The 23,148-nt window shown below is 40.4% G+C and overlaps 1 protein-coding gene across 8 annotated transcripts in view; it reads left to right on the top strand.

Moving 5' to 3' along the window:
* Positions 1-23,148, top strand: part of ppp6r3 (protein phosphatase 6, regulatory subunit 3) — a 61,153-nt gene that overhangs the window by 37,086 nt on the left and 919 nt on the right. For 2 of the 8 annotated variants that reach the window (XM_086028032.1, XM_086028027.1), the window contains 9 exons: positions 725-822; positions 2,967-3,021; positions 7,741-7,871; positions 8,546-8,661; positions 13,342-13,423; positions 16,935-17,032; positions 17,127-17,322; positions 19,204-19,221; positions 21,591-21,689. In XM_086028032.1, coding sequence (XP_085884158.1) covers positions 725-822; positions 2,967-3,021; positions 7,741-7,871; positions 8,546-8,661; positions 13,342-13,423; positions 16,935-17,032; positions 17,127-17,322; positions 19,204-19,221; positions 21,591-21,689 — 893 coding nt within the window. Of the gene's footprint in view, positions 1-724; positions 823-2,966; positions 3,022-7,740; positions 7,872-8,545; positions 8,662-13,341; positions 13,424-16,934; positions 17,033-17,126; positions 17,323-19,203; positions 19,222-21,590; positions 21,690-23,148 lie in introns of those variants that run through there. The other 6 variants (XM_086028031.1, XM_086028029.1, XM_086028028.1 and 3 more) reach the window with 6 other exon arrangements.

Raw genomic sequence — 23,148 nt, 5'->3', positions numbered from 1 at the left:
ATGTTCCCAAACAGGAGACCGCAGTGTACAGGGGGACTTTCGAGCTCTGGCTTGTTTGCGTATTTGTTTGCTCCTCATTAGTGCCGCCGCCCTCCTCTCCCGCGTGCAACAGTCAATAGCGACCGCGCGTAATCTCGCGCTAATAGGTGCACCGAACTGAACACAAGTGGACCGAACCGAACATGCCATACCGAAACTTATTAATACACCCATGTGTACCGTTACACCCCTACTAATTACGTTATTTGACTTATCTTATTCTGGAACATATTGTGTGGCCTTTGTACAGTCAACCAATTCTGTAAATACTGGCTAGCTTTGTGTAGGCTCGAGAGCAGGGGCTACCAACCTTTTTGAAACTGAGAGCTACTTCTTGGGTACTGAATAAGGCGAAAGGCTACCAGTTTAATACACACTTCTGAAATGACAGTTAGGGCCAATCATATTTAAATATTTTGTTATTCAGAATTAATGATAATTATCTATGTGAAGACAAGTCATGTTAATAATTTCTCACAAATGTCAATAGTGATGTGATTAGGTTGGAAATAGTTCAATGCAGTATTTTGACACTTTGGAATTGATCACTTGCACAACATTCCTAGGACATCACAATGTTGAATCACTGGTGAGCTACTTTTAAAAGAGGCCGGCGGGCACCATGTTGGTGACCCCTGCTCGAGAGATTAGGTCATTAATCATTATTGGTCTTGGCTTTTGCTAGGCGTTTTCTGATTATCAGATGCAACAAATGACGTCCAATTTTATTGAGCAGTTTGGCTTCAATGACGAAGAGTTTGCTGATCCAGATGATGTTTTGGAGTGAGTACAATCGCTGAACATTTTTAAAAATAAATACCTGAATAAAACTGATGGGACAAGACACTGAAGACATTTCAAAGCTGGCATATAACCCTGTGCACGGTCAAACGTTTGCATTTTATTCTTCCTGCCAGTCTTTGTGATCATTCAAAACAGGAACCAGAATTTATATCTGAAATATTTAGCGTACCCAGGCAGTACAGAACCACTTTGAAGTCAATGGTGTGCTGTCCCAGTACTGTTCAGAAATGAGATTTTAAAAAAGTCTGCATAGCTCTAACACCGACATAAATCTTGTCTTTAGTGTTTTAGCGGATACTTCAGATTTTTTTTCCCCATTTTTTTTCCCATCTTCATACCTGTCATAACACTCTTGTTTGTCCAGTATACCAAACAGGTTTGTAGTTCATGTTAAAGGGCTCATTCCATCAAAATACAGTGGTCCCTCGTTTATCGAGGGGGTGAAGTTCCAAAAATAACATATATAACATATAATAATTTCCTTCCTCCAACACACCTGATTCAAATGACCAGGATCGTTATCAGACTTCTACAGAGCTTGCTAATGAGCTGATCATTTGACTCAGGTGTGTTGGAGCAGGGAAACTTCTAAAACACGCAGGGCAGCGGTTCTCGAGGACCAGAGTTGCCTACCCCTGACGTAAGCTTTCGCAGCTTTTCACTGCGGTTCGCAGCGTCATCATGAAGGTGGATTTAACAAAAGAAATCCAACAACTGAGCACCAGCCGGAGACCGCGGCTTCGAGCTGGTCAGCCAGGCTGCTAAGTGTCAGGTCTCACCTTGGAGGGGAGGAAAAAAAGCAAGAAAATATTTCCCCCGGGGCAACCAGGCCTTCGTGCTGCTAAGGGTGGGTGATATATATCGTCCTCAATATTATTGCCAAAGTTGCTTTCATAATGTGCCATTTTATATTATCGAATAGGGCTGCCACTATATTGGAAAAACATGAAATCGATATGGGTGTTGAATATTGCTACATTATTATTGCAATATTTAACATACCCAAAGAAAAATAAAGCAGGCTCAATGTATTCTTAGCTAATTAATGGTAATAATTTTTTTTTATTATATCGTCGCTGTCCTTTGAAAAACACTTATGTCAATTTTTTTCATTTTTCGTATTTTTACATGAGCGGTATTTCCGCGTTACAGACATCGCTTTAACGTGAATTAAAAAAAAAAAATTCCCAAATTGGATATATGTGTTTTTCACAAGACAGCGATGATATATAGGTGTATACTTGTGTTTTTTTAATACAATACAATACAACTTTATTTAAAGTTATTTAGTGTTAATGCCCTTATATACTTTTGTCCTATTGGATGGCGATGCGCATTTAAGGTTGCATCTGATTGGTCAAAGTCAGATAAAAGCATACAATTCCATATGAAACTTATTTGTGTGTCTTTGCAATACACATATTGCACAGGCCATTCTGATGACGATTTTTTTTTTCTATGTATTGTTTAGCCATATTATCGAGTATTAATACTGTTACCAAAACAAAAACACATTGGTCCATTGATTGCCTTCACACTTCAAATATGCTATTCGCGGGCAGGCCCGGTACCTATTTCCCGACTTTAGTCAGGTTTAGCTTGAAAAAGGACATCTTGCTCACTTGCAACCTAAATTATGTTACAAATCTGATAAAAGGACTTAAGGTTCTAAAAAAAAAAATCCAAAACTGAATGTAGTGACATGGGATCTTTAATGAAAAACGTCATGAATCATATGTATCTCATTCCTAACACAATGTTAACAATTCAATCTGTATTCACTTCTGTGTTGTTTACATCCTTTATATCTATCTACATATTTTTCATTAACATGAGGGATCTTTACATCTTCAGAATTAATTCAACCTGTCTATTTGTTTGCATTTAAATTAAACAGCCTAATTTCCTCTATCCATTTATTTTGCCACCCGACGTACATTTTGTGTAAAACGTTACTTTTTTTGTGTAATCATGCTTACTTTTTTATCTCCTATCATTTCCTGTTCCTATATGAAAATGACTGCTGTGAAGGTCATGTTACTGTATATTGTAGTTTGCTTAGAAGCACTGGACATAATACTTAAGGAGCTCTTAACTAACCCATTTTTTCTTTAACATTGCAGTATTCCCTTTGACAGAATATCAGACATCAGTTTTTCACTCAATACGAATGAAAGTGTAAGTACCTTCATTATTCATCTTGAATATTAATGTAGATGTCAAAGTGTATTTCCGGTTGTTTTCAATCAATTTTATTGCATCAAAGTGTCAAGAAGTGAAGTCTAGTGTTCGAGCTTGAATATGAAGTCACTTTCACACTGCATTTTAAGTCAAGATCTGATCTTATGTTTATTGCTGAAAGTAAAATCTACCTTTCTGTAAAGTAAAAGAATATCTAAAAAATGTCAGTTGTGAACACTGAGTGGATGCCTGAGTACCGGTAACTAAACTAACTGAAAGTATTGTGTCTGGATGATTATTCCATGACAAATAATACTGACGTATGCACCTGAGCCTTTTTTTTTTTTTTTTTAACCTTCTTTGAAGTCACAGGACTTGGAGTGAGGGCATAGTCTGTTATCAACTTTAATGAGAAGAAAGAGTGCCCATACACAATATAGGCAATGTTATTTGTTTATGCTTACTGTTGACTAAAAACATTTGGGTTTGACATCAAATACAAAATTACCATTTCAAATTTTACCTCCAGATATTTGTTTGGATCAGATATTTAAACTTATTTTCAGTGAAACACGATGAGCAAAAGTATTGGCACTAAAAAAAAAAAAAAGATTTAACTTAATATTATATACCGTATTTTCCGGGCTAGAAGCCGCACCGTTATATAAGCCGCACCCACTCTATTTTTAGAAAATTTCGGTGGGGGGGATTATATAAGCCAACTTTTTTATTTACTGCATTTACAGAACGATTATGAACTGTAAATGTACATGTACATACCTGAGCAGATTCTTTCCTAACAGTGCCTTTTAACACTGCAGCAACGTTGCTGATTAAAACGGATATCCTGTGCCTATTGCTTCCATTCTATGGGATTCCTTTCTTTTTCCAGGTTCTTAATACAGCCTCTTTCATTTATTGTTTGTTTCAGTTACCTCTTTAGCAGGTAAATGCATATGTTATTGGGTTTAAGTCTGAAGACTGACTGCGTCAGTGTATAAAATTCCACTTCTTGTCCCATGGTAATCTTTATTGTAGTTAATGGCAGTGTCTTTTGGTTCATTCTCTCGGTTTATGTTTATGAGCTCGTCCCAGGAGAAGCCCTTTGCATCACTTTGGTAAAGGTTAATCAGTCCATAAAACCTTTTCCCAGATTTTTTAAATCAAGGTTAGCCTTTCTGTCCTTCTTGCCAATGCATGGAATACTTCTTCTCAGAGTGCAGCATCTATACTTTTGGTCATGACATGGACCCGTGCCTGGATGTACCAACATTTCCAGACTATAAACTACTTTTATTCCAGAATATAAGTGACACACTTTAAACCCTGCGGTTTAAACAATGATGCGGCTGAATTATGGAATTTTATGTCTTAGCGAGCTTCGCGACTTCAATACATTTAATACCAATTCTACCCTTTTGCCCCTGTTTACCCCTTAGCCCTCGGTCGTGTGCGGTCATGACAACAAAGGGGTTTCCCAATTCTCACAGGGCCTCACTCTCACATCAGGAAGTGGCGACAGCGAGATATAGCCTGCGAGCTAGCAAGGGGCAGCCTAATATGAGACAAAGCCCTCTTGTGTGACAGCACATAAACACGGAAGAAAAATGTCACAGATAAGCATCAATTTTTTTCTGATGCTTACCGTAGCGAAAGCGTTGTGACTTGCTTTGGAAACTACTTCTTGCTGTCTAGGGAACCCACTTTTATACAAAATACAACATAGTCTAAGAAAAGTGGGGTAAAAAATGGAGATGTGTTTTTCAGATGACAGCAACATATATATAGTATATAACACTATTACTTAAAGGGAGTAAAGCTTAGTGTTTTATTTCAATGATCTTAAATGTATCAAAATTATAGTCACTGTTGGCCGAAAATCTCAGACGTACAAATATGGTCAAATTATTTGATCACAAATCAATTCTAATGGTCCGTCCCTACTTTGTCTGTATTTTTTATGCAATCCTAGCCAATTTAAAGCGGTGAAAATAGTACCATTTCATAGCCGGAAGTGTGTGCCACACGGCCGTCTACTGATTGCAGCCCTTTTTTTTTAAAGCAATAAGTAACGAGTGAAAATTGTAAGGTTCGCTGGATTACGTTGGCTTGTTTAATATGGATCGATGAGATGCTTTGTTGCAAAAAGACCCCCCTCACGTGTGTCGTGAGGCAAGTGTCAGTTTCATTTTAATATGCACCTAAAAGCCAAAATAGACCAATCCGACGTTAGCCAACTGTGACCGACGCTTACCCCCCGTGGCGTCGGTCCGACTCGCATGTCACGCTGGAAAAAAATACACCGCGACGCTGACCATTAAAGTACCTTGTGCGCATGCGTGAGATGTAATACCCTTCCATACCATCGGTGGCGGTAGTCACTATTCCTCATGGTTAGAAAAATCTCAACTTTGACGACATTTTCATCTAATGCCGGGATTGGTCAGAACAAAAGTTTGGTGAAAAAGTTGCTGCATCGTCCAGTCAGCGCTGACTATCCCGCCTTTCCTGACCTTCATGTTTCTAACTAGTATAAATAGTTTTCTAACCAGTATAAATAGTTTTCACAGACAAAATGCAAATTTGTGAAATAGGACAAATCTTGGTAACAAAACACACCTGTCAAGTCACATTATCCAATACTTTTGCATAAATGGGTGTGTTTAACTCATTCACTGCCAAAAAACGTTTTTATGTCTTTTCACAGTCCAGCAATTCAATCCCAGGATCTTATTTATATTTTTTTCAAATGTTTTCAAACATTAGGGTAAAAGTGGGTCTGAAAATGTCTGGCAATTAATGAGTTAAAAAAAAAAGTTCCAAGCTGCACATTTGATCCACATTTGAATAAACGGAAAGAAAATCTTGTCTCAGCCAGTCATCAAACTGTTTTCGGTCCCCAGTGAAATTAAAGGAATTAGCTTTTGCTCAAGTGTTTTTGGAAGGGAGTGTATATCGTCACTGTCCTGTGAAAAACACGTATCTCCAATTTTGGAAACTTTTTAAATTTTCACATTAATGCGATGTCTGTAACGCGGAAACACCATTCATGTAAAAATAAGTAAAGTGGGGAAAAAAATGGAGATAAGTGTTTTTCAGATGACAGCAACATATATATCGTATATAACACTATTACTTAAAGGGAATAAAGCTTAGTGTTTTATTTCAATTATCTTAAATGTATCAGGAACACTGCTGTATATTCCAAATAAAAACATAGGGACATACTGTATGTACAGTATATTATTCTTTTACACAGAATAAAGGAAAATTAAGCTTTTTTAAAATGGCAGTCTATTTCTTTTACAAACTCCAACCTGCACAGTAAATCCCTACTATATCACCCCTGCTATATCTCTTTAGATTTTTTTTTTCATGGATTTTTACAGTACAGGTACAAGTACAAATTTAGAGTTACATGTTATTGTTAAGCAAACCCCTTGTGAGTCAATCATCCATATCTGTGAGTCCCTAAAAATGAATGTACTGCATAAAATAGCTGTAAAGTTGAATTCAATGGGAAAACCTACATTGTAGTCACATGTTTTTTTCCAGAGCTTTAACTCCTGGGCGGTATTTCCCTCCGACCTACGTGGTCCCAGTCCGTCCCTCGTCGGCAACAACCAATCGGAGTCGAGAAAATAATTTTCAAATCATACGCAGGCGCCGCACACGCAGACACGCCGCCAAATAAAGAAAATATAGCAGATAAAAACAACAGACACACGCACAGCAAAGTGAAATGAATCGGTGAAATGAAAACAAAATGGGGCACACAGCATTGCATCTTTCTGGGTATCCAACATTATTATATTTTTGCTTTGTTTGGCTACGTGTGACGTGGTACCGGTAAAGTCTGTTCTCGGCACGTTTGGCTGACTCGGAACGACCGGGTGGGTCTGGAATATAGCCGGGAACTAAAGCATAGACGAATGCCCAGCTCACTGTTCAAATACACACTTGACCCATCTGTATGAATGAGCTGATGTAAAAAGTGACTTACTTTTTGTTGACAAAAGTTTTAAAATGATCCATCCCCCATGGTCCTTGTTTCTGTTATGTGATAGTTAAATAATTAAAAAGTGTGCATTCATGTAAAAACTAAACTATAAATTTGTATATTTAGATAAAAATAATAATAATTTGACTACAGTAATGGATGGCTAGATGGATGGAGTGATATATATACTTCATTGTTGTCGTTGAGGATTACAGAAGCATGGAAGTGCCTGTGTGGAGTAAACATTTTTGACTCTATCTTCAAACGTGTTGCAAATTAGTTCGAACGAATTGGTAAAGTCGTTGGAAGGACTTGCAGTCTGATCAAATGACAGCAGGGTTACAAATGTTTACTCAACATTGGTGGTTTAGACCCTTCTGTAGAGGATGTTAAAAAAAAGTGCTAAAATTACAATTGTCAGAAAATGTTCAATGTACTGTACTATTTTCAAACGATGTCTCGATTTCAATTGGCACCCAGAGTGGTTGGAGTGATGTTGGAAATTTATTATTGTTGAAAATATTTTCTTAGCAGAGTCTAAATAAAACAAAATAAAACAGACAAAAGAAAAAACAGGATCTATATGGTAATGTAATGATAACCTGCTCAATAGCTCTACTAGCTGAGTTTAGAGTTGAGTATCATTCGGTTTGTTAGTTTGTTAATACATGATTTGTGTCCAAAGTTCTTCTAATGCAATGATCCCATTTCCCCAGGTGAAAGTAGCTATGTTTGAAGCACGCTGCAGGGAGAAAATCCAGCAGTTTGAGGATGCTGGTTCGGATGAGGAGGATATCTGGGATGAAAAAGATGTCACCTTTGTACCAGAGGCACAGAGGCGCCCCAGGTCAGAAAAATACACATGGATTTTGACATGGGCCCAGCTACTGCAAATCTATTGCGGTTTTGTGTTGTCACATAAGCGATCACAACGCATGCATGCACGAACATGTACTGTACATTAATCACGTAGTTGATACTGTTTTAGTTCCAAATACAGTACTATGTAGTTATCAACAAATTGTGACTTTTTTACTTAACTCTTAAAGAACCCTGGAGAATGTTACAAATTAACTGTCACAACGAGTCATCGTGTGAGTGATTGCATCATTGACGGTATTCAGCACAGTTAACATTTTTTTAAGGCAGGGCAATTTTATTTCTAGAGCACATTTCATACACAAGGCAACTCAATGTGCTTCACACAAGCAAAGACCTACAAGCGTTTACAAACAACAGTAAGCAACAGTCAAAAGCAAAGCAGAGAAAACAAAATTAGCTTACAGAAATTACTAGAATATAGAGTACGTTGACAAAATTTAAACACATTAACAGAAAACTTGAAAAACATCTTACGGTCGCACACGGTACAAAAGCCAGCGAGGCTTTTGACGTCATCGTTTTCGGCCCCTAAATGACGCAAGCCTCGATACACGCTTTGCGGAAACACCCCCTTCATTACCCAATAGGCGCTTCGAAGCCTCGGCGCGTGTCGTAACATCACCAATGTTTCCACCTTAGGAGTGCAGGGAGCACAGACAGCGAGGACAGCACTGACTCGGAGGAAGAGGATGCCAAGAAAGATGCGTTTGAAGCTTCTAATCCCAGCTCTGAAGACATTATGGAAGTTGAAACAGGTTGGTGAACTTCATCTTTTGTATTCTTTAGCGATCTGTATCTCTTTACATGCACAATTTTTTGGGGGGGAAAGATGATTTACAATGCATCTACAAAAACACCACACAAAATGTAAAAAAAACAAAAAAACAAAACAATTTTTGCAAATTTTGTAAAAATAAAAAAGCTAAGAAATCACACGGATGTAGAAATATCACGTACATTGAATATAAAGTAGAAAGTCCACACACCCCTGTTCATATTCATCTTATTGTGAGGTGAAATGGGAGGCGGCACACACCTGCCAGCATTAAAGTGCCCCTGATTAACCCCAAATAAATTCCAGATGTTCTGCTAGAATTTTCCTTCCGTTTTTTCTTTCTAGAAAACGTCTGAATGTTGTGTGCTAATGAATGAAATTTCGAACTGTTCATAAATTACTCCACCTTGACTAAGGCCACAGTTCCAGCTGAAGAAAAATAGCTCCGAAGCCTACCTTGCATCACTGTGTGTGGTGTTCTTATGGTAATGAGCAGTGCTGTTTGCTCTAAACATGCTTTTTGCATATATCGCCATAAACTTCAACCTTGGTCTCATCGGACCATAACATAGATTTCGACATACGTTTGGGAGATTTCATGTATGGTGGATTGTGGTAAATTCAGTTGATTGGACATTATTTTGGAAAGTCACTTTCCACAGGTGGCATTGCATTTCAGAGCACAAACCAAATTTGAAGTAAAGGTATTGCACCAGGGTTATAATAATTTAGGATTTTTCGTTATAGCAAGTTTTTATCTTGTTTTTCAAGTTCGGTTACTTGTGATTAATTTTATGAGTACATTTATTAGTTTTTGTTCATTTTTATTTTTTCAGAAATGCTTTGTTTTAGTTGAGATGTTATTAGTTTTAGTATGCGTTTGTCTTTTATATCTGGCATTTCTCGAGTGCAAGATTAAAAAAAAAACACAATAGGTCACAATAAGTATTGTGTAGTAAAAGCTCAACAAAATATACATTTTTCTAAAAATGTATCAACTTACTAAAAGATTAACCATCCACAATCAAGGTGTTGTATAACAGTCCACTGAATATGAAGAACAGGAAGTGCAGTGGTATTGCACAAAATTCAGCCACCAATACCTTTGCATGTATTTTAGCCATCAAAAATGACACATTATCACCCATCCATCCATAATCCAAACCGCTTATTCTCACGAGTGTTGTGGGAGTGCTGGAGCCTATTCCAGCTGTCTTCAGGCGGTAGGCAAGGGGCACCCTGAACTATGACACGATACCATAATTTCCAAATACTGGAACTACTTGCTGGGCAAAAAAAAAAAGCAACATTTTGTCAGACCATGGCGGGGCTGGCGTGCAGCCAAGCGCACCTGTCCAAGACGCACAATTACATACTGTAGATAAAGAGCTGAAATGTCGGGGCTGGAATCTGCATGGAAAAGCGACACATGGGGCATGTGTTGCAGATGCTGCCCGGACCAGGCCAATACAACTGTAACCATTTGGTTGTCAAGCCCAAATCAATTTTTTTTTGCTGATAAAATGTGTACATGGGTGTCTACTAATGTTGTTGCCATGCCCTGGACATTATTTTGACATTTTTGTGCATGTGAAATCATGAATTTGATTCAAAAACCATCTGAGGCACCATCTTCAGGTTAAACACCGCACTGCATGTGAATTTGGCTTTCTGTCCTCTGCATTTGACGAGGAGTGAATCCTGACATCACTTCCAGAATCTTGATGTAGTCGCTCTGCCACCGTGGGGTAAATAAGCGGCTCCGTCTCATACACGCCTCCGTAGCGAATTGGAATTGTAGCATTTGCAAACATCTTTATATCGATTTTCAAGTTAGTCATATATTAGCATTGTGTTTGGTTAGTTTTAGCATAGCGTGTCATAGTATAGAAATGATTTCGGTCATTTTGGTTCACAGCCAGTCTACGGACACTCCTCTCCCCCCTTGCAAGCCCAATGGTCCTCCAGGAGAACCCCTTTAAGTTGATCAAGCCTTAAGCCAAGATTAATTCCTTCCCATTAGGAATGGCTAAACATGATAAAGATCCAAGTGTGATTATGTACTTTGCCATGATCCCAGCCTTGTAGCTTAACAAGTAATTTGCACTTCATATGGAAATGGTGTATGCACATTTTGAGCTAGCATCCTCGATTGACCCCATTCACTTGCTATGTTCGCGCTATGTACCCATTTGGTGCATTTTGGCGATGGAGTTGGGGCGTTTGTCCATTCATTCAATTATACAGTAAATACTAGGGATTCTCTGATCGCTCGAGCACGATCATGATCGGCCGATTTTCGTGAAAAATTACGTGATCGGATTATTCGATCAAAGCCTTTTATTGCCGATCAAAACATCCGATCACCCACAGCTTCGCAGTCTACAGCCGTGTTGCGTCCCTCGCTGTCCCTCCCCCTCTGCTCCCATGATGCGTTTGCAGCTGTGGGACGGAGTGAGCACCGAAAATGTGTCCATTCGCCCCATTCGTCGCGTATAAAACAAGTCAACTTTGTTGCCATTGCGCCTCGCGGCAGCCAATCAGCATCGGGCATACTAAGTGACTACGTCTCACACACAGCCAAACAGAGCCAGAGCTCAAAGGTCCCCCGTACACTGCGGTGTGTCACACACAGCCAAACAGCCACTCTAAAAACTAAAAACAAAACAAAAAAGCCACAGAGTGAACAGGACGCTGTTTGGCTGTGTGTGATGTAGTATGCCCGATGCTGATTGGCTGCCGCGAGACGAAATGGCAAAAAAATTGATTCGTTTAATACGCGACGACGTCCCTCCGTCCAAAAGCATCACTCGCGCCGCCCCGCACTCAACCGCGCCCGCCTGCGCGAGCTACATTGACTCCAATTGAAACACGCTGCCAGAAACGCTCCCACAGCAGTTGTTGTGAACATAGCATTGTCTGCTGTGTGTGTGGAGTTTGCGTCTTGTAATACTGTATATGCCATGAAAAGGTACCTCTCGCGGGGAGCACGGCCAAATGTTTCAACATAACCAACTTAATCCGGCATTTGAAGAACAAGCAATTGGGAGACTACGGTGAGTTTACGAGGCTCACTGCATTGAATAAAGTCAAGGCGGACACAGCGCAGTTTAAGTGGCATTATTGCCACAGGCATTGTAGGTCACTTGTGGGCAACAGACCCACTATATCATTTTATAATTCACAAAAAGATTAACAGTGACTTTTTTTCTCCTTGACAAATGCACAAGATAGTTTGTCTATGCACACGACGATAAAGTTCCTGAGTCGTTTCAATTTAGGAACTCATTGAATAGTTTATTCGAATGAAACCTGCATGTGACTATTTATTCTACTTTGATTATATTCTGCACCATGCAACGTTTAGGTGGCATGTTATTTATTTGACTTTTTGCATAATTAAGTCTTTTGAGACTGCTGATTATTTTGATCTGTTAAAAACTGTGTTACTAAAACCTGATAAATTTAAGTTTTTCAGTTATCTTTGTGACTGAGTAATTGTGTTGTGCCAGCAATGGTTTTGTATTTCTTCATGCTATTGAAAATATATATAGATTTTTGTCAAAATTACGGCAATAATATGGCTATATTTTTGTTCAGATAATGTTGCATAATAGCAGTCACCATAAATAAATGGAAAAATATACAGATGTTCCATGTGATCTGTATCGGTGTCATAAAACCTGATCGGAACATCCCTAGTAAATACTTTTGCATACTATTGTAAAACACAGAGCCGCGGGTTTGGTCTACAACTATCAAGCGATAGCTAACGTAAAATGCAGATACACATTATTGTACGTGGAAAAGCGAGTGGATCACTCCTGCCATGTGACAGGCAGATGCTTGTGTTCTATAAAACGGAGCGGACCGTAACTTGAGTGAACATTGACGTTAGCTCGCCAGAGCTGGGCATTTTACTAAATTGAGCATTCGTTATTTGTCATCCGTCTGCAGCGTGGGTGCCTTTTTGTGATCTGTCATTCGCCTTTTTGAAAAAAATAGTACGCGTCTATAGGCCGGTCCGCTTCTAATTTTAAACAGGCATCCGTCTGCAAGTCCGACTAAACTACCACTTCACTATTTACTTGAATGAGAAGTCTTCAGTCACCAGAGCAGAGCGGCACGGCGGTCGTGGCTCCCACCTCTGGGATGACAACTTTGGACGCCACAGAGTGAAGATGACGAGCCTTTGACTCGAAGAGGCAGACAAATGAATGCGATTAAGCTCTCTGTTCAAAATGAATGAGCGCTGGCGGCGAGCTTTGCGTGCTGCTCGTGAAATTACTATAGCACTACTTCATCCATGGTACATATGAAGTTCTAGATATGGCCTCACAAAGGAGGCCGTGCAGTGTGGTGCCGGGCCACACGAAGTGTGTGGCTGTTTGGGGGCTAATGGATAAGCGGAATTAGAGTTTCATTCTAACTTTCAGGAAATGAAGTTAGGCTTTCATGTGTTAAACAGTCATTGGGATATAAGGTAACGTAAAGTGACATAAAACCCCACAAAACATGAAACCCCCTTTAGTTTAAATGCTGTTAAATATGCTGTAGTATCACTCTTTCAAAACCATGTAGACAGCCGCTTTCACAATATCTGCCTCAACGAGCCTGTTGTTTTTTTTTTTTTTTGTTTCCCTCTCTTTTTCTTTCATAGACACAGCATGGAGTGGCTATTCTGCTCCAAATTCCAACTCAGAGACAGGCTGGGCTGATTTCTCCAACTTCTCCCCCACCAGGTAGTAATATTGTTTATTTTGTCTGCATGCACGGAAAAAATAACACGATCTAAAATTGAAAAAAAAAAAAGTTAAAAAGTGCTTTTTTAAAAAAAGTAAGTTAACTGAAATTACATTTTACGTTTACAAAACAAACTAAAACTATAAAACGATGTACTTTGTCTGGTAATTAATTTAGTGCGTGAGCCTTTAAGGTTGATTATTTATTTCAGTATTACAGTACAGCTGTTCGCTGCAGGAAGGGAGGTCGAAGAGTCGTCTGGGAGTAGTAGTCCTTTTACTGTGTGTCGCCCAAAAGTTACGTCATCAATAAAAATGCACTACCAGATGAGGTGACTCTTATGCTTCGTGTTTTTCATGGCTCCCCTTCTTTTCCACTCAATTTGGTCCAAAATGCGATGGTGACAAGTGCTACCTAGCTATCTAATTTTTCTATCTATCTAAGCTATAGTTTCTATATTTTTGTCTCTGTCCATCCTAATTTGTCACAGACTTGTAGTGCTATATATGAAATACCTCTGAATGGGATTTTAAGCCTCAACTTGGCAAACAAGGGAAGGAAAGGAAGACTAAGACATTCGGGTAGTGATACATCTAACTTTAGAAGCAAGGTACTATGCACTGCACTTATTGTACTTCAGTCTGCAGACTGTTATATAGTATCTGTGTTTGATTTGTGGATGGTTGTTTTTAAAATATTTAAGTTTTTACTTTACAATACTTACTGTGACCTTTTTTTATTCCTGCACACAATAATAATAATAATACATTTTATTTCAAGGCGCCTTTCTGTCACTGAAGGTCACCGTACAAACATGAATTTATAAAATATAATAAATAAAACTAACAGGAAAAGACTAAAGGGAACTTTTAAAATAAAGTAAAATACAATGGAATGAGGTGTGGGGGCGATATGACAATATTAGATCGTTAAGCGGTTTAACGTGTTCACGATCGCATAAAGCTGAAAGATCGTTTGATTGTTTACATGGCACATTCTATACAGTTTAGCTCTATGGCGGCGCAAAGCAGCTGACGCATATACCCGACCAACCAATCACAGCACGCACAGTGCACCGTACGTGACACTCCCTGCCTCCTTGTTTGTTTGTATAGCAGGAAGCTATAGCGGAAAGTCACCACGAAGCAGAGTTGGTCCCGAAAAGAAACTCCACATCCACAGTGTCGATTTGGTTTGGCTTTTCCTCAGAGGAGAAAGCGCAAACCAGTTATTTGCAAAGTTTGTAGGGACTCGGTTTGGACGTCAGCGCCGATAGCCAAAGCAAACGGAGATTAGACACATGGTAGCCAGAGGCAGCCGCTAGCTCCAAGCTAACGCAACACACGGTAACACAGTCATTTAACAAGAGCACTCCATATGAAAAAAGAAGCAAACAGGGTAAAGAAGTAACTTAGGCAGTGACTTATTACTTGCTGAAGACATGATTCCCATTAAAACAGTGGAAAACGAGGGCTTTAAAAGACTCTTCAAAGTGCTAGACCTGCGTTACGAGCTGTGTTTATATGTTTACGTTATGTTACCTTTTATGTTTACATTAACTGCACATTTTGATAAAAATTGTCACTATTCAAATTAAAACCTGTTCAGAAAGCTTAGCTGGCTTAAAATGTCATTTTATTTCTTTTAGAGTTTTATACACATTTTAAATATGTTTTATGTGTACATGAGGAAAATGGTCAGAAATTAGTCTTAAAAAGACGATGGAAAAAAAAATCATGATCAAATCGTGATCGTGATTTTATTTTTTTTAAATCGTGATATGATATTTTTGCCATATCGCCCACCCCTAAATGGAATTACATAAATGAGTGAGAGTTCTAATTAATAGGCTTCATTAAGGAGATGTGTTTTAAGTTCAGACTTGAAATGAAAGAATGAGGCAATGTTTCTGAGGTGGGGTTGGAAAGCATTCCAGAGGCGAGGAGCAGATCGGATGAATGATCTGCTCACCGTTGTGGTTAGACGAGCAGATGGGGCAGACGTGTAATGAAGAGAATGATCTGAGAGTGCGGGAAGGACACTGAAGATGGCAGAGGTCGGAAAGATATGTGGGGGCAGGGGGTTGTGGATGGCCTTGAATGCCAGCAGGAGGATTTTGAACTGGATCCGAGATTGTATGGGCAGCCATTGAAGCTGCTGGAGAACAGGAGTCGTGGTGCATAGAGGGCGTTATGGCGATGATGCATGCTGGCAGCTGAAGTCTGGACTAGTTGTAGTTTAAGGGGGAGGCCAAAAAGAGGGGAGTTACAGTAGTCAAGACGGGAAGTGACGAGGCTGTTGACCAGGATGGCAGCAGAGTGAGGGGTGAGAGAGGGATGGAGAAAATAAATGGTACATACAGTAAGTGGAAATAAGATGATCGGGTAATGTGATTGAAAGGATAATGTGCTATCAAGAATGACACCCAGACTCTTAACCTAAGGGGACGGTGTGAGAGAGGAGTTGTTGAGAGTGATAAAAAAAGATGCTTGTTTTGGATAATGTGGATTTGGTGCCAATAAGGAAAAACTCTGTTTTGTCATTGTTTGGTTTGAGAAAGTTTAGGGTGAACCAAGATTTTATTACAGCGATGCAGCCAATGAGGTTAAGTGAGCGGGAGTGTAGATGAGGGCTTTGCGGAGAGGTAGAACCTAGTGTCATTGGCATAGCACTGGAAATTAACATTGAATGTACTCAAGATATTGCCAAGGGGAAGAAGGTAGATGAAGAAGAGTAGGGGCCCCATGTCCGAGCCCTGGGGCACACCTGTATTGACGGGGGAAAGAACTGACTTAAATGATTTAGGCTGAATGTACTGAGTACAGCCAGAGAGGTATGATGTGAACCATTTGAGTGTAGTACGGATAACACCAATGGATGACAATCTATCGAGGAGGGTAGAGTGACTGATGATGTCCAAGGCTGCAATCAGATCGAGAAGAATAAGGATGGTGAGTAGTCCAAAATCAGCTGCCATGAGAAGGTCATTAGTGATTTTTATGAGTGCTGTTTCAGTGCTATGGAGTGGGCGGAAACCTGACTGGAAATGTTCAAAGAGATTGTTGTGGGATAGATGAGCGTGGAGTTGGAAGGCAACCGATTTTTCCAGGATTTTGGCGACAAAAGGTAGATTGGAGAGAGGACGGACGTTGTTGAGATTGGAGGGGTCGGTGCCAGGCTTTTTCAATATTGGAATGATGGCGTCAGTTTTGAAATCAGTAGGGACTATTCCAGTGGAGAGGGAAGAGTGTACAATGGCTGAGATAAGGGGGATCAATAAATACACCATATTAAAAAATAAATAAACTAATACAAAAAATAACAAGCCCACTCTGGAAATGAATTAAAACTAAGTTTAAAAAACAAAACTCAAAATGAAATTAAAAAAGAAAAAAAACTATCATGAAAACCCCCAAACTATTATAACCCTGGACTGCATCCTGCATTTTTGTTCATCACAAAGCTTTGCATAACAAATGGGTGTTTCTGAGTAAAAACATTCTCTTTTAGCCCCAACGACCCACTAATGTGCAACTCTCCGGTTGCTATGGAAACCAACATAGAGAAACTGGATCCATTAGGCGTCATTGGACCATTATATTCAGAGGGTGAGATCAACAGATTGAAATATTTCAATGTCATTCTAACACAGTCCTGTTGACAGCCTTTGTTCATCTCACTCTTTTTATTTTATTTTAATAGAAGGTCATGGCTGGCTGAGTCCCAGTATTTCTTCGTCCTCTTCCGTCGCATCTAAGGGTTGTGGAAGATCTAAAATGGCGGATGAAACCACCTGCAGTGTGCAGCGCAGTATTACAGATACAGTCATCAACGGCTCCATAAAAGAGACTTTCAGCCTCACTGTTGATGCCAAGACTGAGACAGCTGTCTTCAAGAGGTTAGCCACACAAAATGCAAATGAATGGCTTTTTTGCTTTTTAGTACAGGTGCTGCTCAAAATCATTTTTTCACTGGGAGTGAAAGTTAATGATTGTGATTTTTCGTTTTGCATTTGCATTGCACATGCATTGTTAGGGACATTGAATTAGCGAAGGACAGAATTCAACTCAAGAAAAAAAAGTCATTGAACACCTGGTTCTTCAGCTACAAATAAGATTTCTTTGATAAATGGGAACATGCCATATATCAAATTAAAGCTTGGACGTTTGCCTGACTAAACGTGGGAGTAACAAAGACATATGCCTTGCATTTTTCGAGTTGAGCTACTCGGTGATGAGGGGTGATGGAGAGGAAGGTCCGTCAAGAGGTCGAATCTTGGATTCAGGAGGAGCAGTGAACCAGCTCTACAACCTCGAGTGTGCAGTGCTGGTTCTCTCAACCAGTCAACATGTGTTTTGTGACTTGGAAAAGATGATCGACCGTGTCCCTCGGGAAGTTCTGTGAGGGGTGCTTCGAGAGTACGGGGTACCGGGTCCCCTAATACGGCCTTTTCGGTCCCTGCACCACCATGTCAGAGTTTGGCCGGCAGTAAATCAGATTAGTTTCTAGTGAGGATTGGACTTCCAAGGGTGCCCTTTATCACCAAAAGTTTCATAACTTTTATTGACAGAATTTCTAGGCACAGCTGAGGCGTTGAGGGGTCCGGTTTGGTGGCCTCAGTTTTGCATATCTGCTTTTTTCAGATGATGTGGTACTTGGCTTCTTCAAGCCATGATCTCCAACTCTCTCAGGAGTGGAGAGTGTGAAGCGGTTTGGATGAAAATCAGCACCTCCAAATCTGTGACCGCGGTCCTCAGTCAGAAAAGGGTGCAGTACAGGTCGAGATGAGCTCCTGCCCGAAGTGGAGGAGTTCAGGTATCTTGGGGTCTTGTTTACGAGTGAGGGGAGGATCGAGTGTGAGATCGACAGACAGATCGGTGCAACGTCTGCTCTGATGTGCAAGTAGCTGAGCTGAAAGGCGAAGCTCTTGTTTACCGGACGATCTACCGGGTTGTTCCAAGCCTCATCTATGGTCACGAGCTGTGGGTCGTGACCGAAAGAACAAGAACCCGGATACAAGCGGCCGAAATGGGTTTCCTCCACAGGCTCCCCCCCGGGAGACAGGGTGAGAAGCTCGGTCATCCGGGAAGGACTCAGTCAAGCCGCTGTTCCTCCACATTGAAGGAGCCAGATGAGGTGGCTCAGGCATCTGATTAGGATGGCTCCTGCAAGCCTCCCTGGTGAGGTGTTCCGGGCATGTCTCGCCGGCAGAAGGCCCCGGGGACAACCCAGGACACACTGGAGGGACTATGTCTCCCGGCTGACCTGGGAACGCCTTGGTATCCCTCCGGAAGAGTTGGAAGACTTGGCTGGGGAGAGGGAAGTCTGGGCTTCCCTTCTGAAGCTGCTGCCTCCGCAACCCGACCCCCGGATAAGCAGTAGAAAACGGAAGGATGGCTAGATGGATGGAAATATTATTTGTAACTGAAGAACCAATGACTGTTTAATGACTTTTTTGTTGCGTTTAGATGACAGTATTGGCCGACAAACTATTAAACTCAAATAATGTTTTGGGAGATGTTTTTAATTCTATTATATGAAGCTTATACTTACTTACTTACTTACTTACTTATACCCCTAAACTAACTTAAGCTACCTTGTAGATAGATTTAGCAATGTCCCTAGTGACTTGTCCCTCCTCCTGCCTTTGTTCATCCCACATTACTCGCTATTTTAGTAATTATTTTTTATTGTTATTACTCTGAACCAAATGACACTTGCAACGTAAGATTCCCTTCCTCTCTCCCTTGCTGTGCACTGTCGGTGTGGTCTTCGTCAGAGTGTTGAAATCATATCGGTATGTACCACCAATCAAATTTCAGCCTGCAGCCATCCACCTCAAGCATTCCTGTCCATATTTTGATATTTTTCACATTTTGTTATGGTCTGTGTTTTGCATGTGCTGTGATTAGAAGTGTTTTCCATTTGGGAGTTTCATTTGAAAGTTGATGTATAGGCAGAAATACATTCATTTTCAGAGGTGAGCACTTAACACATTTTTGCTGGTCCATCATCCGTCAGTGGCCAGGGTACCTGTCCGTCTTTCGTCAGTCCGATATTTTTCATCAGGAACTGAATTGTAATCGTCAGTCAGTCCGTCAGAGGTCCGTTGGTCCGTCAATCGGCCCCCCCCCCTAAATAGTCAGAAAAACGGGTGTCCGCCAATGACGGGCTGTCACTGACGGACCGTGAACGCGGTCTTGAAGAGCTCTTTGAATCTTGTCAAATAAATAGAAATAATAATAATTAATGTATCACAGAAATGACAGCACTGTGAAGAGCAGTTTCACACTGAACCAGAATTTTCTTCCACAACTGAAGACTTTGGTTTTGTTTGGATCTTCTCTGACTGGTGTCATGCATTTACCATATTTTTCGGACTAACCTCCCTACTAGCCGAAGCCTAGTGCATCAGGTCGTATAAGGAAAGTAAACAGTTCAAGCACAAGCTGCTGATTTCTTCATAACAGTGGTCTTCAATCCTGTTCGTGGAGGGCCGCTGTCTTGCCTGTTTTCCATCTCTCCCTGCTGCCAGACACCTGATTCAAATGATCAGGATCTCCTTATCAACTTAACATAGGCTGCGTTTGGAAATGACCTCATTAAAGGAACACTTAAGTTGTCCCTTAGAATCAAAACATTCAGTGCCATGGTGGAGTTTTGTTGTTTGATATGTTATCTAATTGGGAGGGGTTGATATTGGACTGATGCACTTCAACTTGCAAGCAATTGAGGAGTGGTAATGAGCCAAACCGCCAGCAGAGGGTAGCAGTGCACCATTTTAGATTGGAAATTCCCTCTGTTTGCCAACAGTTTACAGTGGGGGAACAGGGGCTTTATTGTCACGGCAACAGTCAACAGACTTTTAGTGGGAAAATCTGAAACATACATTCCAAACATATATACACAATTATTGCCACCTCTGGTTAAGATGTGCGAAAAGCTTCAATATAAATTCATTTTTTAATTGCTAAAGCACACTCTTATACTGAAAATTGTAGAAATGGTTCACCAGACACAGAATCAAGCACCTCCCATGGCCATCTCAGCCCCCACACTTGAACCCTATTGAAAACCTGCGGAGTGAGGACCCAGGTCGCTGGAAGATTCAGAGAGATCCCTCTTTCTGTATTCTCTCATCTTGTGAAAACATTATAGGAGGAAATTAGGTGCTGTTTTGCGGTAACAATTAGAGAATGGGGATTTGCCAGCAGGAGCTCAAATTGTAATACAGTACGTCGCACCTGATAAATCACAGGACCAGACAAACCAGGACCAGTAATTTGACAAAAACCAGGACCAGTAATTTGACAAAAAGCAAAGTTGTAGACTGCTATTTTGTCTGTATTTTTCTTGTTTTTCATGTATTGATATAAGATTAGTTAAACTAATACCTGTGTGATGTTAAGGCGATACTAAAACAATCAATGTGCAGTTAATAAAGATTTGAGGGTGGTTACATTACAAAATTATGCCTTCGGCTTGTTGATGGCTGCAAAAATCATCTGGCGAGTAAAACTTGTAAAGGGACATCACAGTACAGTATACCTGTATATTGGTGTCTGTGTATCATTTTCACCCTAATGGAAAATTCACTTGTGCACCAAATTCTTGTTTAAGGAACTCATTGCAGATGTTCCAAAGTAGAACCATCAAGAATGGTAAAAATCAATCATTAAAAGCACTCAGTTGGAACGCCATCCGTGTCCAAGATGGGTGTTTGCGAACTTTTCACGACCTCAACTCTTGTCAACTTGAAATGTGTGAAAGGGAAATGAGCATCAAAGAGCACAATGTGACATGACAGCCCTGAGCGGGCCTCGTTCCTCTGCACGCTTCATTGGAGTTGATCCAAAAGGTGTCAACGGACAGTCGGGAGAACTTCCGAATGACCTGATCAGCTGAACAAAGCTGCCAAACTAAACTCTAGATTGAATAATGAATGTTTCGATGTATTCAACTGCACATTCAAGTAGATTTGTTATTTTTTTATGATCAATGCTGTGCCAAGCGTATACATTTTTACATTTGATTCACAATACAGTATCGTATAATTGTTGTTCGATATTTCTTTATTGTACTGTGTAAACACATGGGCTGCATCTTGCCTTGTATTGCTACGTGTTTGTGTGAATTGCAACATCTTTAGTATTTTGTGTGTTGTAGTGACTTTGTTTCTCCTCCTGTAAGCAATGACAAGTGCAAGTACGCAATGGAATTCCCTTATGGGCCTCCAGAGGAAATGTCCAACATAGATGATGCCAAGTAAGTCAGATTGCCCTTCATTCCATTTCTTCCTGACTGTGTCAATAAACCGATCCAACTCAGTCATGGTAAAGGTACGTTATGCTGTAATATAATTCGGACCCTTTTGCTCTCAATTTGCAGTCACTGTCCAAATCGCCGGCTTCGAGTCAAATCCTTGGCCCTCCAACATAATTGCTTCGGGCAACTCCAAAACCTTTTTCAACACTTAAGATTGCTCGGTGATTTGTGAAAAAAATGTGAAATAAAAGATTACATTTTGCTCGAGGTTTCGGCCTGATGCCAGCGGAATATGACTGTAGGATAGTACAAACCTCAATTACGATGAAGTTGGCACATTGTGTGAAATGTGCGTTGAAACGGAATGCAATAATGTGTAAATCCTTTTAAGCCAATATTCGGTTGAATTTGGGCTGGGTCGATAATTCAATATCAATATGTATTGCGTCACTTGTTCAATATCAATATAAAATGCCATTGATAAATGATCGAGCTCAAAACTTAAAACAACGGACCGGAAGGACCCTCAGCGTCTCGACCTATCAGCCCAGCTAAGTATATTTGGTTACGTCATCAAACTTCCTCGCTCTTTAGCTATCGCTTCTCAAAATAAACAAGAAAAATAGGCAGTGCACTGATAGAAAAAAAATGAGCACGACAGCGTGAAGAAATTGTGTCTAAGAGAGGGAAGGTCATGTCGCGGGTTTGGTAGTATTTTGGATATTTGAAGTCCGACAAGAGTCAGACGACTAATGCCACCTGCAAACTATGCAAGATTGTCGTCCCTACAAGGACTATCCACGACCAATTTATTTTACCATCTCAGCCCATCTCAAAGAGGACAGGAACTGTTGTGCCAAAGTACATACCCCCCACAAAAAATCTCTATCCGCTGGCCGTGGCCGCTGGAGACATCATAGCCCACTTCCTCAATCGGAAGTGGGCTACGATGAATTATATCGTGTTTGATGAGTGAAATTCACTATGATCACTTCATTGCAAAACTTTGCTGGTAGAACGAATGCAAATGCGCATAGCTTTCCACCCATTTTGGCGGAATCAATCGCTCACTATATGTTAAATTGTAGCGAATGAAGCACTGAAAACCATACTGACGAATGCTACCACTCTTATGCAAAACATCGTTTAAATGACTGCAAATCAAACACATAAAAGAATGTCCTTCAATGAAAACAAACGTAATAATGTCGCGGCACCTTAACTCAGTGCGTGCATGCTCCCGCGACCAGGGGATACAGATTTTTTGCCGGGGTAAGTACTTTGGCACAACACCTGATTCGTGTGCTTGACCCCCGCTACCCTCTACCCGGCCGAAAGCACTTTTCCAAGGTGTACGCGAGCTGCAAGGAAGACGTGGAAAGGGAACTTGTGTCGGGAAAGCCCCAAAAATGGGCAGCCGGACAGACTGCCCAGCTCTGCTGTTTTTTTTTTCCACATA

This window comes from Filicampus tigris, chromosome 4 (genome assembly GCF_054856515.1).
Source record: "Filicampus tigris isolate MCC_2025a chromosome 4, RoL_Ftig_1.0, whole genome shotgun sequence".
In the NCBI taxonomy this organism is placed as follows: domain Eukaryota; kingdom Metazoa; phylum Chordata; class Actinopteri; order Syngnathiformes; family Syngnathidae; genus Filicampus; species Filicampus tigris.
Note: the sequence above shows the minus strand (reverse complement) of the source record. Positions and strands in the feature narration are given on the sequence as shown.